Source organism: Myotis myotis, unplaced genomic scaffold, assembly GCF_014108235.1.
Source record: "Myotis myotis isolate mMyoMyo1 unplaced genomic scaffold, mMyoMyo1.p scaffold_m19_p_9, whole genome shotgun sequence".
Taxonomy (NCBI): Eukaryota; Metazoa; Chordata; class Mammalia; order Chiroptera; family Vespertilionidae; genus Myotis; species Myotis myotis.
This window is the reverse complement of record NW_023416401.1, coordinates 85,591,923-85,608,739: the sequence shown is the minus strand read 5'-3', so window position 1 is coordinate 85,608,739 and position 16,817 is coordinate 85,591,923. Positions and strand designations below refer to the sequence as shown.

Genomic DNA, 16,817 nt, shown 5'->3' with positions numbered 1-16,817 from the left:
ACCTCGAAATAAGAATAGCTCTAGCGTCAGGAGCTTGCAGCCTTGTGGTCTCACAGACTGCACACTCTCACAGCCTCGCAGTGTGGCAGACTCATGGATCCCCTGTCCTACCGTCTGCGGTCTCATCAGAACGTCTAGTGGTTTTGACAGCTGCCAGGATCGCGGTGCAGAAGTCCTGCGCCGTTTGGTCTGTGCTCTCCCGGAGAGAGGTGCCCAGCCTCAGCTAACGTGTTTGAACCCCAATAAAGACTGAGTCTTACTCAACTTCTGACAAGATCAAAGATATCAGCACTCGAGTTGCCCAGGAAGTTGAGTCTTAGGCTCAAAAGCAAAGGAGACACTTCCACACCTGCTGGGATGGTTAATATAAAAACAAACAAACAAACAAAACACCAGAAAATAATAAATATCAGCATGGATGTGAAGAAATTGGAACTCTTGTGCACCGTTGGTGGAAATGTAAAATGGTACAACCACCGTGGAAAGCAGTATGGCGTTTTCTCAAAAAATTCAAAATGAAATGACTATGTAATCCAGCAATTCCTCTTCTGGCTATATCTCCAAAAGAACTGAAAGCAGGGACTTGGAAAGATATTTGCACATCCCCATAGAAACATTATTCATAACAGCCTAAAGATGAATTCATGTAAGCATCCATCTACTTATAAATTGATAAAATTTGGTGTAATATATACCATGGAATATTATTCATCCTTAAAAAGAAGGAAATCTTGCCATTTGCAACAACGTGGATAACCTGGAGGACGCTATGCTCAGTGAAATAATCCAGTCACAGAAAGACAAATACCGTACGATTGCACTTAAAGGAGGAACCTGGAACAGTCACATCCATAGAGGCAGAAGGTACAGTGATGGTTACTGGGGTCTGGGGAGTCATTGCTTAATGGGGACAGAGCTTCAGTTTTACAAGATGAAGAGTTCTGGAGATAGACTGCACAACAAGGTGAATGTTCTTAATACTACTGACCTGCACACTTAAAGATGGTTACCATGATTCTGGCCAGTTTAGTTCAGTGGTTACAGCATTGGCCTGCAGAATGAAGGGTCACGGGTTCGATTCCTGGTCAAGAGTACGTACCTTTGTTGTAAGTTCAATCCCTGGCCCTGGTTGGAGCGCATGCAGGAGGCAACCAATCGATATGTCTCTCTTACTTCTCTCTCTCTCTCTCTCTCTCTCTCTCTCTCTCTCTCTCTCTCTCGCCCTCCCTCCCTTTCACTCTCTAAAAATCAATGGAAAAAAATATCCTCCAGTGAGGATTTAAAAAAAAGGTTAAGATGGTAAATTGTACGTTATGTATATTTTACCACAATTTTTTAAAAAAGTAAATGTACTTTGATTTCAGGTGCTGGAAATCTCAGGAGCTGCTCGATGCTTAAAGCCAGAGCCCTTCCCAACCCTGATCAGCTCAAATGGATAAACACTCACATTATGTGGCTGAAAAAGGAGAGAGCCCTCCCTTTCACCCTCCACTCTTCCTCCAGGTCCCATAACCTAAACATCATTTTACAAATTACAAGACATTCAAAGAAGTGAGAAGTGACCCATAGTCCCGCTAAAACTCAGTCACCAGGAAGAGACCCACAGCTCAGCCAGAAACAGACGCCTGGAGGCTCCGTGACTCTCTCCTCAGGACCAACGGGAGCAACACCTCCTGTATCTGTCAGAATGCTTATCCATAAAGGTGTGTGCACCCGTACACTCGCTGCCACATTATTTACAATAGCCAAGACATGGGAACAACCTAAGTGTCCTTCAACACATGACTGGAGAAAGAAGATGTGGTCCATAGAGGCAGTGGAATAGTACTCAGCCATGAAAGAGGGAAGTACTGCCATTTTCGACAGCATGGGTGGATCTCAAGGGTATCATGCTAAGTGCAGTAAGTCAGATGGAAAAGAACAAGAACCATATAATTTCACTCACACGCGGGATATAAAACAGAAAGCAACAAGCAAAAGACACAAACTCATAGATACAGATGACAGAATGGTGGTTACCAGAGGGGAAGGGAGGTGGGGAGAGGACGTAGAGGGTGAAAGGGGTCAAATCTATGGGGACAGAAGACGACTAGACTTTGGGTGGTGAGCACACAACAGAGTATTCAGAGTTCATATGATAAAGTTGTACACCTGAAATTTGTATTCTGCTAATAGCCAATGTTATCTCAATAACTATAATTTAAAAAAAGAAACTCTGATCTGACCGTTGCAGAGTGTGTGTCTGTGTGTGTGTGTGATCAGAATTATCCAGATTTGCAAACCACATAGGAGATTATGAGTGTGGAGAAGAGACAGGGACAGTCAATGGGGGACTGCTCTTCAGTTGAATTAATAGTTATGACAAGTTATCTCTCATCCTCGTCAATCCAACTTGTTCTTGTTCTTTCAGACACTTCCTATACACCTGAGGCTGGAGAGGGCAGGGACTTCTCCTGGGAAGCTTGCTTGAGTTTCTTATGGGTTTTACTGCTATAATCAGCATCACTTCTTCCACTTATTCTGCCAATTGATAATGAGGGATACCAACTTTCAGTACTTAATTATATGTCAATTTACTATGTCACATTTCATCCCCACCTCAGCTTAATGAAGGTGGGGATTGTTATTCCCTTTCTACAGATAAAGAAACTGAGGTTTAAAGAAGATAAACAAGCTGGCAAAGGGCATTTAAGTAGGAAATGAAATAACTTGACTCAAATGCTGGTTGGCAGGTATATCAAATCTTGGTTTGCAATTGCTTTTTGTTCCCTAATCCTCTAAAAAAAATTTTTTTAATCTTTATATACCTTGACACATTAAGTTGACAAGTACATCTTTTCATCATAAGTTAAAAAGAACGTCATTTCTGAATTATTGAAAGTACTGTATTGACTTTTTAAGTAAGTTACATCAATCTTTTATATTCATTGGAAGGAATATAACTATCATCCCAATTTGACATCCACCATCACCCATTTCAAAGACCACTCAAGAACAAGAATGTTCTGTCAGCAGTCAGATATTTCACACAGTTTGCCTCTTTTCCTGAAATTGTTCAGCTATTCCACATCCATCACAGAATCTTACTTTAAAAGAAGGTATTTTTTGTGCTTTAAAACAGCGGTCACCAGCAGGTGGTCCTCAGACCACTGGTGGTCCATGAGGCTGGCAACCGCTGCTTTAAAATGCACTATTGATCAACCTCCTTCTTTGCAACAAAAATATGTAGGGAAACTAAAATCTTAAACTTTTGTTTAGATTTCCTATGACCATAAGCCCTCAGCATAAAGATGTTGCACTCGGTTGATTTGTAATTACACTTACTATTAGCACACGACTGAGCAAAACAACATACATGTCTGGCAAAGGTTAGCAGGAAATTCATTACCAGGCTTCTCCTTAATGAGATGGATGGCTGAGGGCAGGGCGAGGATGGCTTGCCCTGACTCAATTACAGGCTGCTTCTCTTCAATTTCTTCTTTGTTCCTTTTTGTTTGCTTTTTTAAAAAAATCTGGAAATGTTATTCTTCAGAGAAATACACAAGAGTACGATGCTGGATGAGGCAGGCCTTTCTCGGGTAACTGGGAAGAGGGCAATTTATAAAACAGAAGCATGATCTCTAATCAAGGCACGTGCTCAGCTGCAGGAAGAACAAATGAAAGTTGAGGTTCTTGACAAAGATTCTCTGAAAGTGAGCCATGCATACAGACTGCTTGTGGAGCCCCTACTTGGGCCTTTTCCTTTAAGTGACCTCATTCTTTTGGAAGGTTTCTCAACACTGTCTGCCTACATCAAACCCCTGGAGAAATTAAAGCATTGCTGTCTGGCCCCCACTAGCACCAAAGATGAGGAGCGAGGCCCACGCTTTGGTATAAAACATTTCCCAGAGACCTGACCAGTGTGGTTCAGTTGGTTGGAACATCGTCCCATACACCAAAGGGTCATGGGTTTGATTCCTGATCAGGGCACATGGCCAGGTTTTGGGTTTGATTCCCAGTTGGGGTGAGTACAGGAGATAACTGATGTTTCTCTCTCTCTCTCTCTCTCTCTCTCTCTCTCTCTCTCTCTCTCTCTCTCCCTCCCTCCCTCTTTCTCTCTCCTTAATAAACAATAAAGAAATATCCTCAGGCGAGGATTAAAAAATTTTTCCCAGATGAGCTTCACATGATTGTGGAGAACCTTTGCCTAAAACCTTCCTTTCTCATAAACTGAGGTTACAGCTAAAGTCTTCCAATGCACTATCCACTGTGTGCCTAGTCTAACCTGGGGTCCACCATGTGCCTAGTCTAACCTGAGAAGCAAGCGCTGTAACTGTAAAATACATACAAGCTAAACCCTACATGCTTCATATGCATAAAAGGAATGTACACTACCACATTAATAATATTTATAGTGTTACATGTTGAAATTATACTCTGAATATATTGGGTTAAATAAAATAGGTCATTAACACCACTTACTTCTTTTTACTATTTTATTTTTGTTTTTTAGTAAAAAAAAAAAAAAGACTTTATTTTTAATTAAATATATTAGGGTGCATTGGTTAATAAGATGAAAATAATAAGAACCATATGATTTCACTCACATGTGGGATATAAAACTGAAAGCAACAAATGAACAAACAAGAAAACCAAGTAAACAAAAACTCATGGACACAGACAACAGCGTTGTGGTTACCAGAGGGAAAGGGGTTGGAGGGGTGGTAAAGGAAAAAAAGGGGTCAAATATATGGTGATGGAAGACGATTGGACTCTTTTTACTTTCTTAATATGTGTAATAAAATTGAAGAGGTCTTGCATTATATTCATTTTGAAAGTACTGATCTAAAGCACAGAAAATAGCCCTAAATTGTCCATTAAATCACCTGTAAGACACACACTTTCCTCATATAGTAATTCTTTTGCTCAAAGAGCAAGAGGGCCTGTTGCAGCTGTCTGGATTCTTTCACCTATAGGGCAGCTAGAAGATCCCTGGGACAAATAAGGAAGGGGTGGAACTGATAGTGTTTGCTTGTCAACCAGGGGTGCACACTCAGGTTAAAGTTCACTTGAATACATATCAATAGTTCATAAACTTGTTCTGTAAAGACTAAATGAGCATGATGTGGGTTGAGGCAGCAGTCAAGTAAATAGGACAGAAGATGGCTCTCCTTGGCAGCACATCGCAAGGGGTGGGCTTACACACCTGACCATCTTCAATGGTCTGGGCGGGTCTGGAAGACAAGCAGGCATATCTTCAAAGGTTTCCACTTGGAAACCTTCCTCCCCATCAACCACCCACCATCATCTTTCTCCTGGGCCAATGAACACAAGAGTATTGTTGCATGTACTGGTGGGCTGAATCCACCCCTGCTTGAGTCCCTACTACCCATTTTTCACTAAGCATCCTCAGGGATCCTTTTAAGTCCTATGTCAGATTAAGTCACTTCTCTGCTCAAAATCCTCCAGTGGCTTCTCGCGTCACTCTTAATCAAACACAAAAGCCTTATGGTGAGACACAACAGGCCCTCATGAGCTCACCCCAGTTCCCTTTCCATCTCCCTCCCATTGCTCACTCAATTCAAGGCACACTTTGTCCCCAAACACATCGAGGACACTCCTGCCTCAGGAGCTAGCACCTACGATGCCTTTGCCTAAACACTCTTCCTGCCGTTCTGTGCCTGGCCCAACCCCTACCTTCCTGCAGATCTCTTCCTGCAGACCAGGGCGGCCCTCCCTAACTTCTGATCTCCACTGAACTCCTGTGACCCTGCCGATCTGTCGTCTCAGAGCACTCTCACATCTGCTTGGGGGCATGTCTGTCTATCTCATGTGTCTCCCACTAGAACATACGGGCCATGTCTCTCGTGATCCTCTCTGTGCCCCTACCTTCCAGAAGAGTAGGAGGCACATAGACACAGATAAATAATTGTGAACTGCCTATGAGTGAATGAATATCACCTATGGGAAAACAGACCCGGAGAGGTTTAAATGATTTGTCCAAGATCATGTAATTTGAAACACCCTTACGACTCTAGGTTTAATTAATCTAAGGTAAATGGAAAGATTAATGGTCCGTAAATAATTGCACCTTTTGGGCATATCCACGCCTCTTGGTTCCATGTACAGATTGCACAAATTATCTGCAGACAATTCAACAAACTGCATAGTAAATGCTTCAGCAAATATATTTTCAAACGTTAAATGTAGGAACATTTTGTGACAGTCCAGTCACGTACAGCAGTGTAGGGAACTGGTCTCCAACAGTAATCTACCATCTTTCTAGAAAATGGAATCGTTTCTTAGATGCTTACCGTTTGAGAACGGGGAAAAGTACACATTTGCCAATGCATTCCAGAGAAGACTGAGGGACTGTTTTCTCTTTTACTCTCCTGCCAGAATGAGATATTCGTTTTTTCTGAGCCAGCACATTAATTATTTAGAACTGGTAACTGTTTCTATGAGGTCTAAGGTTGGTGCATCTCAAGGTCAATTAAAAACTTATCTGGTGGTAATAACCAGTTTACTCTTAAATACCTCAATGCTATATTTCTTCTGGGTTGCATTCATTTCTTTGTTTCTTTATAACCAATATAAAATTCCTCAAAATTGTGATCTGCCTTATCATCCCCTTACCAGGAAACTTGTGGTGGCTAGCCTCCAATACGGTCCTCAGTGGTCCCCGCTTTCTAGTGTGTCACACCCTTTGACCTTAAATAGGGCTGCATAGGATACTTCAGAAAAGACAGTGACGGACTTCAGTCAGGGCTGTTGACCTGCCCCTGGTTCCCCCGCATCTCTCGGTTATCCTCCTGCTCAGCCCCACGATGCTGGTGGACCTCAGCCAGTGGCCCTGGCCCTTGAGCCTGCAGGAAGTGGACAAGAGGCCAAAGCACCCGCTGCAGCTCAAATACTCTGGGGCGGAGGTCGATGAGCTGGGCAAAGTGCTGACGCCCACCCAGGTTAAGAACTGGCCCAATGGTATTTCACAGGATGGCCTGGATCCAAGTAAACACTACACCCTGGTCTTGACAGACCCAGATGCTCCAAGCAGAAAGGACCCCAAATGTAGGGAATGGCACCATTTCCTGGTGGTCAACATGAAGGGCAACGATATCAGCAGTGGCACCATCCTCTCTGACTGTGTGGGCTCAGGGCCTCCTAAGGGCCTTCACCGCTACGGCTGGCTGGTTCGGGCAGGCCAAGCCACCAAATGGGACAAGCCCATTCTCAGCAGCCCATCTGGAGACCACCGTGGCAAACTCAAGATGGTATCTTTCCGCAAAGAAGTACGACCTTGGGTCCCCAGTGGCCGGCACATGTTACCAGGCGGAACAGAATGACTCTATGAGCAGCTGGCTGGGAAGTAGGGGAAAACCAGGAGACAGACATGGCCCCGGGGGGCCCAAGGAGTGTTCTCAAGGTCAGTGATGCATGTTGATTTCCCCTCTTCCCTGTTCCCACTCTCACAGGCCAGACCTGAGCAGACAGAGGTGTAGGGTGACTTTTCCTTCTGCCTGTCCTTTATCATTGTACAGGGTCACACACCCTGGATTTGTGTTGATCAAATTTAAACTCCATTTTGGGGCCTATTTCGGTACTATGATGTAGTCATCAGATTTTTGATATAAGAATAACAACCCAGTCTGGGGAGTCCCTTTGCTGCTGAGCTGCAGGGCTGGGTGAGAGGTTCTCTGAAATGTGTTAGTCTGTGCCTGTTAAATTTATCACTCCTCATTGGTGTAACAAAAGCCAGTCTGGAGTTGCTAAATGTTGTGTTAATTCTTCTGTTTTCTTATAGTTGAATAAAAAAAACAAAACAAACAAAAAAAAACATTGTATGCACACACACACAAAAAAAAAACCAGTGACGTCCCAAGCTAAGCCATGAGAAATGTCATGACTACCATTTTACTTTCTTGGATCACTTGCTCTGGGGGAAGCCAGCTGTAATATCACAAGAAAAGGTAAGTAGCCTGTAGAGAGCTCCTCTTGTTGAGGAACTGGGGCCTCCTGCCAACAAGGAGCCTTCTAAGAAGTGGATCCCCAGCCCCAGTCGAGCCTTCCGATGACACAGCCCCAGCTGATATCTTGACTGCAACCTCAACAGAGACCCTGAGCTAGATCCCCCAGTCCAGCCGCTCCTGAATTCCTGAGTCAAGAGACCATGTGAGATAAAACACGTTTGTGGCTGTTTTCAGCTACAGCTTTGGAGAAATTTTTAGGTAGCAGTCGATAACCAATACCCAGTAAGCATCTTAAAAAAGAGGCACATGCCGTCACTCCCTACTTGACATGGGCCAAGTTCTTGCTGCTAACTACAAAGTAGCTACAATCGCCACAGTCTTTATGCAAATTTTTTTCAGCATTTCAAGACAGCCAAACCAAAAGCTATAGGCTTGACCGACAGTTAAAAGTTGAGCTTGGCTTTGCTGCTGTGTTGCTTCCCAAGCATAGTTTGAATAAAATAAATCATTCTCTGGGCTGGTTTATTTAATCATCTATAAAAACCTAGAAGCCAAAAGTCAATGTTTCACTAAGCCTAAATGTTAACCCAGAGTCCGCTTTCATTTACACACATGAATTAGCCCTCTTTTTCCTAGATAACTTTGACCTTTGTGGCAGTTCTATTCCTGGATTCTGAAAGGAATAATTTTCTTTGGTGTGATTCCTTTTTTAAGTCTTCAAATTGTAAGACATTAAAATTATACTCTATTGGAAGAACAAGCATGGTTCATACCTGATTACATTTTCTTAGCTGGGAACAAAGGATCAAAGCTAATTTGTGAGAGTGGATCTGTGTTGATGGATATATGCATTTTCTCTTGGGGGGAAAATGTGCTACAGAACTAGAAATTAATTGGGTTAATATGTTCCTTTTGACAAGTTCTTTATTTATGTCTATCTAAACAGGTGTTAAAAATCAAAAGCAGAAATTCAACTGTCATCATTCTCAGAAAAATCTAATAAAACTTGTGTCTATAAAATCAACTTCATGTAAGTTAAAATGTGCATTTGCATCCCATCAAATTTAATATATAATGAAGTCAAGAGTCTACAAACAGGGAAAATTATATAATTCAGATATTTTAAATCTAAAAATTTACCATTCCCAAAACATCTTTTTAAAAATATTATATTTAATTTCAGCTTTTAGAGCCAAGCCTTGTTTTAATGCAATTAATTTCTGCTTTCAAATTCTCTTCTTTTATGCTCTCTTTTCAAATCCTTTGTTCAGGGTTGGCCTGGAAATATTGTTCCCAAATATGAAATTGCTATCCCTTGTCCCATATCCCCTTTGAGTTTTCAACAAACTGTAACCTTTGATAACCTTTTAGAAACCTTTTGGTAACTATTATTGTCCAAAACAATGTATCCTAATACTCAAAAGCTATAATTCTGAAAAAGATGTATTTGTTCACTACTGTGTCCCTGGGCCCAGTATAATGCCTGACACAATTAGGCAAGAAAAAGAAGGGGAAAAAAAGGCATCCAATCTATAAATAAATAAATAAATAAAATTGTCTGTTTGCAGATAACATCTTATATACAGAATATTTTAAACTTTCCAGCAAAAACTGATAAAGCTAACTGAAAAATTTAGTAAAGTTGCAAGATACAAAATCAAAATATAGAAATCAGATGTGTTTCTATACAAACAATGAAATGTCTAAAAAAATAAATAAAACAATTCTATTTCCAATAGCCTAAAAAATAAAATGTTTAAGAATAAATTTAACCAACGAGGTAAAAGAGCTATACACTGATAACTATAAGAGTTTAATTAAAAAATTGAAGAAGTCACAAATGGAAAAATATCCTGTGTTCATGGATTTAAAAAATTAATATTGTTTCAATGTCCATACTACTCAAAGCCATCTGTAGACTTATTAAAATTCTTATCAATATTCCCAAAGCATTTCCACAGAAATAGAAAAAGAAATCCTAAAATTCCTATGGAACTACAAAAGACCCCAAATACCAAAAGCAATCCTAAGAAAAAAGAACAAGGCTGGGGGCATCACAAGTTCTGATTTCAAACTATATTACAAAACTATAGTAATCAATACAGCACGGTGGTGGCATAAAAACTGACACATAGGCCAATAGGATTGAATCAAGGGCTCAGAAATAAACTCACACATATACAATCAACTAATATTTGACAAGGGAACCAAGAACATTCAATGGGGCAAGGGTACCTCTCTAATAAATGATGGTGTTGGGAAAACTGTATAATTACATGTAGAAAAATGAAATTGGACCCATATCTTACACCACTCACAAAAATATACTCAAAATGAATTAAAGACTTAAACATAGACCTGAAGCATAAAACTCCTAGAAGAAAACATAGGAAAAATAAGCTCCTTGACATTGGTATTGGCAACAATTTTTTAATATGACATCAAAAGCACAAGCAACAAAAGCAAAAATAAGCAAGTGGGACAACACCAAACTGAAAGCTTCTGCACAGCACAAGCAACAATCAACAAAATGAAAAAAGCAACTGTGGAGTGGGAAAAAACATGTGCAAGCTGTAAAGGGATAAGGGGTTAATATCTTAAATACATAAGGAGCTTATCCAACTGAGTAGCAAAAAAAAGGCAAACAATGCAGTTTTAAAATGGGCAGAGCACCTGGAGAGACATTTTTCAAAGAATGCACACAAGCAGCCAACAAGTACATGAAAAGATGCTCAACATCTCTGCTCATTGGGGAAATGCAAACTAAAACCACAATGAGATGTCACCTCAAATCTGTTGAAGTGGCTATTATCAAAAAGACAAGGGATAACAAGTGTTGACGAGGATGTGGAGAAACGGGAACGCTTGGGCACTGCCGGTGGGAATGTCACATTCTACAGCCACTATGAAAACCAGTGTATATGTGGGTATATATCCAAAGGAAATGTAACCAAATCAGGATTCCGAAGAGATAGCTGCACTCCTCTCTTCTTTGCAGCATTATTCACAGTAGCCAAGATATGGAAACAATCTAAGCCCGCCAACAGATAAATGGATAAAGCTGTGGGGATATGTATATGTATATGTGTAAATAATGAAATATTATTTAGCCATGAGGGGTCTAAAGGGGAAATCCTGCCACTTGCAACAGTAGGGATGGACTTTGAGGGCATTATGCTAAGTGAAATAAATCAGACAGAGAAAGACAAATACTGTAGGATAGCACTTATAGGAATCTTAAAAAGCCAAACTCATAGAAACAGAGTGAAATGGTGGTTGCCAGGGGCTTGGGGTAGGGAAAATGAATAGATGCTGGTCAAACTTCCACTTATAAGATGACTGAGTTCTGGGGATATAACGGACAGCATGGTGACTATAGTTAGCAAGGCTGTAGTATATATTTGAAAGCTGCTAAGTGAACAGATCTTAACTGTTCTCAGCACACACACACACACACACACACACACACACACACACACACACGATCATTATGTGAAGTGATGGAGATGCTAACTATTTCTATTGTGGTAATTAGTTAGCAATACATGTGTCAAATCATCATGTTGTATACCTTATATTTACACAAGCTTATACATCAATCATATCTCAATGACAGTGGGAACACAAATGCTTTACTTTGGGAGTTTTCTGACAAATTCAAGAAAAAGAAAAGAAGTGAGTGGTGGGTTGGGGCAGAGTAAGAAGAGGGAAGGTGCTAGAAATAAGGTCAGGGAGATAGGAAGGATGCACATCATAAGGATTTGGTGGCCAGGCTAAGGCGTTAGCACTTATTCTGAGTCTGACAGCAAGCCAAATGTTTCCATAAACCTTGCATGTTATGCTGAGGCATTGTCAAGGAAAGTGCAAGATTTTAAAGTAGAAACCAAAACAAACGGCCTACAGTATGTGGGTTATCGCCATCTTTTGTTGTCTTTGAGCTAAACATTGAAAGTACCGTAAATGATTCTTGCCCACAGAAATGTCCATGGTGTCTGGTGGCATGCAATCATAACTGCCCTGTGGATACTGATCACTTCTGTATCTATCAAGCAATTTCATTTCAGCATTTCTGATGGGATATATAGTTGTCCATTCTTTGGATTCTCCTTTGAATGAGTGGTAATGTCTTTGTTCCATCATTAATTAATAAGAGTAATAAAACATTTGTCCATCTTCATTTTTTCCTTGTATGAAAATGAAGATTTTTGTCTTTTCAAAACATTATTCTTTAACCGCATAAACACCCTCCACGATAGGATCATATGCTACCAAACAAACATTCAGCCTGTCACCCAATTTCAACTTCCACCTTTTCGAGTTAATTCCACCAATCGCCACAGCCACATAGCTGATCCTATAACCCAGCACACCAACAACCCAGACAGCAATTGCTAATCTGCTATTTGTTAAGGATAAATTACAGAACTAAGCCACCACCGTTCTACAGCGTTCTCTTTACAGAAAACGTTTATGCCTACGTACCACACTTCGTCATGTCTCACAACCCACACCGGAGACCACACGGTACCGTCCTTTCCCCCCTCTCTCTCCTAAGGGAAACGCATACCTACATCTACCAGAAGGTAGGTGGGAGAGAGTCATGTAGAAGTTGTTTACAAACACTCGTTTTCTTTTCTTACTTTTCAGAAGGAAAAAAGATGAATAAAATATGCTTAGTACATGTTGATAATTAGATTCCACCTCTCCGTTTTGTCATCACCTGACCTTGTATCTCTGCTTGGCAGCCACCCCTGAACAGCATCTGCAAAATGTAAATTACCCTTCTCAGCAAGGATTATGATTTCAAGTCTTACCTTTTAGAGATGACTTCAGAGGCACCTAGACATGCAGCAGATGTTGGCTTAGCCCCCAGAGACATTAAAATTCCCATGGTAACTTCTTTTAAAATATATATATTTTTTTTATTTCAGAAAGGAAGGGAGAGGGAGAGAGAGAGATAGAAACATCAGTGATGAGAGAGAATCATGGATTGGCTGTCTCTTGCATGCCCCTACTGGGGATCGGGCCAACAACCTGGGCATATGCTCTGACCAGGAGTCTAACCATGACCTCCTGGTTCATACATCAATGCTCAACCACTGAGCCACTATTGCTGGGCTCCCATGTAACTTTTTAACGTGTTTTGCAAGTACAGTGTCTTTGCTAGAATTTCTGAAGATAGTAGGTTAGCTCTAGCTGGTTTGGCTCAGTGGATAGAGCGTTGGCCCATGGACTGAAGGGTCCCAGGTTCGTTTCTGGTCAAGAGCACGTACCTTGGTTGCAGGTTCCCTGGCCCTGCCAGAATATGTGCGGGAGGCAACCAATTGATGTGTCTCTCTCACATTGATATTTTTCTCTGTCTCCCCCTCTTCCTTCCATTTTCTCTAAAAATCAATAGAAAAATGTCCTTGGGTGAGGATTAACAACAAAAAATAAAGTAGCTTATAGTTCATTTGCAAACCAATTTATTAAAAATAAACCTATTTATTAAAAACTAGAGGCCTGGTGCATGAATTCATGCATGGGTGGGGTCTGGCCAGCCGGCTCTGATGGGGGTCGATTGGCCTTGGGGAGGTGCCATGGAAGGTCAGCTGGCTGGCCCTACCCATGATTGCCCCCCACCCTGATCAGGGGTGAGGCTGACCAGGGGGAGGGGCAGCAGGAGGTTGTGGGGGGTCCAGTTGGGGCCCCAATCAGGTCGGTTGGCCACCACAGTGCTTGCCATAGCGACTGGTCGTTCTGGTTGTTCCGTCATTCCAGTCACTTGGCTTTTATATATATATAGATATTCAGCCAGAAAAAGCGTGAATCACAGTTGGTCCATCTGCTCTCCTGGGTCTTCAGGAAAATCTTTAAGACTTTCTCCTGAATCATGTCACCATAGGTTCCTGTAGTGTGATGTCATCTCCTTCAATTGTTTCCTCCCTTGACCTCTACCCCAACCCCAAATTGCTATACTGAATTGGATTTATGATGTCATAGTCTCTTGTTTTATAAGAACCACTGGTATTTACATGAAATTTTCTGTATTCTCTTCCTATAAAAGAGATGTAAAAATTCCTGAGTATTGGGTAATTTTTATTTTAAGGTAAGTAACTTGTTTCCATTTTCTCATTACCTGCTGGAAGCTCCAAGCCAAATGTGTGCCTCAGCTACAAGTTTGAATAAATGTACAGATCAATAATAATTGAATAAGTGCATAGATCAGTATATTCTACGATCTTTTGCTTCTTTTTTTCTTGGCTTAGCCTTCACCACAGACTTTTAGGTTTTGCTATCTTCTATTTTTGTTCACCCTTATACCTTGAATCTTTTCTGTAATATGACAGTGTCTAAGGAAAACAGAGAGGGAGGGAGTTAAAATATTTTTTAAACTGACAAATTCACAAGGTTAAGTAATAACCTTCATTTTGCTTGCATTACATAATCCTGCAAAGCATATAATATTACAGTATTTTAAATATTAATGAAAGATTTTTTCTATTATTTAAATTAAAATTTCAGGTGGATTTTTTAAAATATATTTTTTTATTGATTTCAGAGAGAGAAAGGAAAAGGGAGAGATAGAAACATTGACAATGCGAGAGAATCATTGATGGGCTGCCTCCTGCACGCCCCCTACTGGGGATGGAGCCCACAACGCAGGCATGTTCCCTGACTGGGAAGTGAACCATGACCTCCTGGTTCATAGGTCAGCACTCAACCACTGAGCACACCGGCCAGGCTCAGGTGGATTTTTTTAATGATAAAAGTATACATTCCAGCAGCACATATACAACACTTTTTTCCTGGAAATTTTACTTTTCAAACTGAATTAGATAACTGATGTGTTTAAAATTACTGGAGCAGGTTATGTGCTGGGAAAATGTACCAATAAGGACACTTGAGGGCAAGAAAGAGAAATCTGGTTCAAAATGACCCAAGCAAAAACTGGAATATATTGGCTCATGCAGTGGGCAACAGTAAGCTCCAGCCATGGCTATATCCAGAGGCTTAAGTTACATCATCTCGTCTCACCTATATTAGCTTCATTCTCAAGAAGGCTCTTTCTGTCTAGAAATAATAACTTTGTCAGAAGTTCCAGGTTTATATCTTACCCACTATTTTAATAACCCCACTCCCGAACTCCAAATACTAATATTAGAACACATTTATAGAATCCTCATAAATCAAAGTAACTCTGACAGAGAAAACAATTGTCTTAATGTCATCAAACACTGTCTCATGAATGTTAAATGAATATAATTTAGCAGATTATCCGACCAAAAAAAGCATCTATAACTTATTTTTCCAAAATAGAAATGTTGATGGGGAAGAGGCATCTTTTGGTAAATCAAATATTGAAGTTCCTCACAGATTAGCTAAAAGTTCTTTTTCCTCTGATTCAGTTTCACTCAACCTCCAGGCATTTAGCTACACAGCCAGTGCTTTTATTATTCTTATACTTCCAAGTCACTGAGCCAAAGCCCATGATGAATGACTGTTCCATGACTTCCTGACTTCAATTTTTTGTAGATTAACAATACTCAATTTATGGTTAATATACCTAAAATATCATAGGAAAGCACAACAGTGGAAGGAGACCCGATGACTTCTCACAATAAACGAGGTGAAAAAAATTGGCAAGTTTATGAGGTCTTGGCTAGGAGGTATTTGGCTCCGAGTAGGAATCAAAACCGCCAGGCTAATCAGGCTGATCATAGTGATGTATTTATAGCAGCAAGATTGATTTCAACTCACAGAACAAAATCTGGGAAAGGCACATTGCCCCTGACAACCATTTATAGTGTTCACTCTTGCTGGCTACCTATGGAAGAAAAAAAAGATTGATGTGAGTGGATACATACATACTCACAGATTATATCTATATCTATACTGATTCCATTTTTTCTTGGTATTGAGGTAAAAATGGTAGATTGGAAGGAGGGCAGGAATTTTTATCCCACTTCCCAAATCTGATCAAGCCAGCTTCTTGCAGAGAACCCAGAAAAAAAAAATTCTTATTTTGGGAAATATGAAGTGAGGGGAAGAGAAAGGAGAGAGAATGCACACACCAACTATGGCTCATAGGAGTCATGTGTATCTAGATCATTGATCTCCCAAGACTAGAACAAGAACAACAAATATTCAGGAGGCTCTCAACCTTCCCAGACATTGCTCAGTAGTGTTTCCTATTAAGTATCCCATCATTAGACACAGTCATTAGATTTCGTAATTAGTATTTTAAAATGCCTAACTAGGTGACAAATTACCCAGCTCAAGCACATTTATAACCATATTAACTATTTAAACACAAACTGAAGCAGATGGGGACAGCTACTAGTAAATACTGTCCTCATACAAGATTTTAGATGAGATCTGCATGGTCCAACTGTAATGAATTAACCTCAATATTTACATTGAAAATAAGAAATGTTTGCCAACACAAATACCAATTTATACTGTCCTGGAATTTACAAACTATAACAATTTAGTCACTAAAACATATGACCAAAATTAGTTACTTAAGAGGTAGACGCTAAGGAGAAAACATTTCAAAATTCTAACTCTGGCTAAGGAAACAGAATCATAGACCTATAGAGATCTTCTAGTCCAGTCATTATTTTGATGCATAAATTCCTCTACAGTTTCCCAGATCAGCACATTAGGAGGTTGGGCGTGGGAAGTGAGTAATGTGTTATGTATGGGGTGTGTGGATTGGGAAGACCGAAGGAGAACACCTTATACTTAAGTTGGGAAAGCTTTGTGATGCACAGATACATGGATTGTTCTACTGCTCAACTCCCCAGGGCCTTTCAAAGGATAATATTGTGCGAATCTCAAAGAAGGACCAAGGTATCAAGTATTTTCAGACTAGGTTGGACATGAGAA

At 40.4% G+C, this 16,817-nt stretch overlaps 1 protein-coding gene across 1 annotated transcript; it reads left to right on the top strand.

The window, feature by feature from the left end:
• The first annotated feature begins 6,806 nt into the window (after positions 1-6,806).
• On the top strand, positions 6,807-7,322 carry LOC118662568 (phosphatidylethanolamine-binding protein 1-like). Its single transcript, XM_036321105.1, has one exon. It carries the CDS (start codon positions 6,807-6,809, stop codon positions 7,320-7,322), a length of 516 nt encoding a protein of 171 aa, XP_036176998.1.
• The last annotated feature ends 9,495 nt before the right edge of the window (positions 7,323-16,817 follow it).